This window comes from Myotis brandtii, unplaced genomic scaffold (genome assembly GCF_000412655.1).
Source record: "Myotis brandtii unplaced genomic scaffold, ASM41265v1 scaffold1549, whole genome shotgun sequence".
Lineage (NCBI taxonomy): Eukaryota > Metazoa > Chordata > Mammalia > Chiroptera > Vespertilionidae > Myotis > Myotis brandtii.
The window spans coordinates 73,459-74,137 of record NW_005355616.1 but is presented as its reverse complement, the minus strand read 5'-3'; the positions used below and the strand labels follow the sequence as shown (position 1 = coordinate 74,137).

The 679-nt window shown below is 60.8% G+C and overlaps 1 protein-coding gene across 1 annotated transcript in view; it reads right to left on the bottom strand.

Moving 5' to 3' along the window:
- The window catches only part of LOC102241717 (zinc finger protein 211-like), a 39,535-nt gene extending 38,868 nt beyond the window's left edge, over positions 1 to 667 (bottom strand). The window contains exon 1 of the mRNA XM_014535973.1: positions 199 to 667. Within this exon, the coding sequence (XP_014391459.1) occupies positions 199 to 375 (177 nt within the window). The 5' untranslated portion in view covers positions 376 to 667. The remainder of the gene's footprint in view (positions 1 to 198) is intronic.
- Between the last annotated feature and the right edge of the window lie 12 nt (positions 668 to 679).

Below are 679 nucleotides of genomic sequence, written 5' to 3'. Positions count from 1 at the left end.
CCACATCCTCAGGGACCTTCAGATGCAAGTCACCCCCGTCCTCTCTGCCCTGCACTTGCTGTGTCCTCAGAAGACACAACACTCCTCTCTCCCCTCCACCTTCCTCAAGGTCCTCCACGCGGGACTGAGCTGCAGGACGGGACAGGCGCCCTCCCCAGGCTGTGGTGTCTGTGTGAGGGCCTGGGGGACTCGACTCACCTCAGCCCGTCTCCTCGGCGGGGGCGCCGCCATTGCCCTCAGTGGGCTGAGCCAGGCGGGAGTAGAAGCCGCTGCAGGAATGGCGGTCCCTGGACCGGCCCTGGCGTGGGTTTGGGTGACGACTCCGAGCTTCAATCCCACGTGGGAGCTGTGAGCACCACCGGCGGCTCCCACCATGGGCTGTGTGACTGGGAACAACGCTCTCCGGACTTCTCCACGGGACTTGCGGACACTGAAAACCTCACCCGCTGAGACAAAAACCTGAGAAGATGAAATCCGGCCACAAGGATTACCGGTCCCGCCCTCCGGAAGCGCCCAAACGGAAATGCCTTCTCTGACCCTCCATTGGCTCCGCCTGATGCCATTCCATCCGTGGCCTTCTGGGTAATGTAGTTTCTAAGCTCCAAGGCCGGGATCCAGTATTTCTCAGTTGACTCTAGGACTGGATTTAGGGGCAAATAGCCCAAGAACACACCAAGTA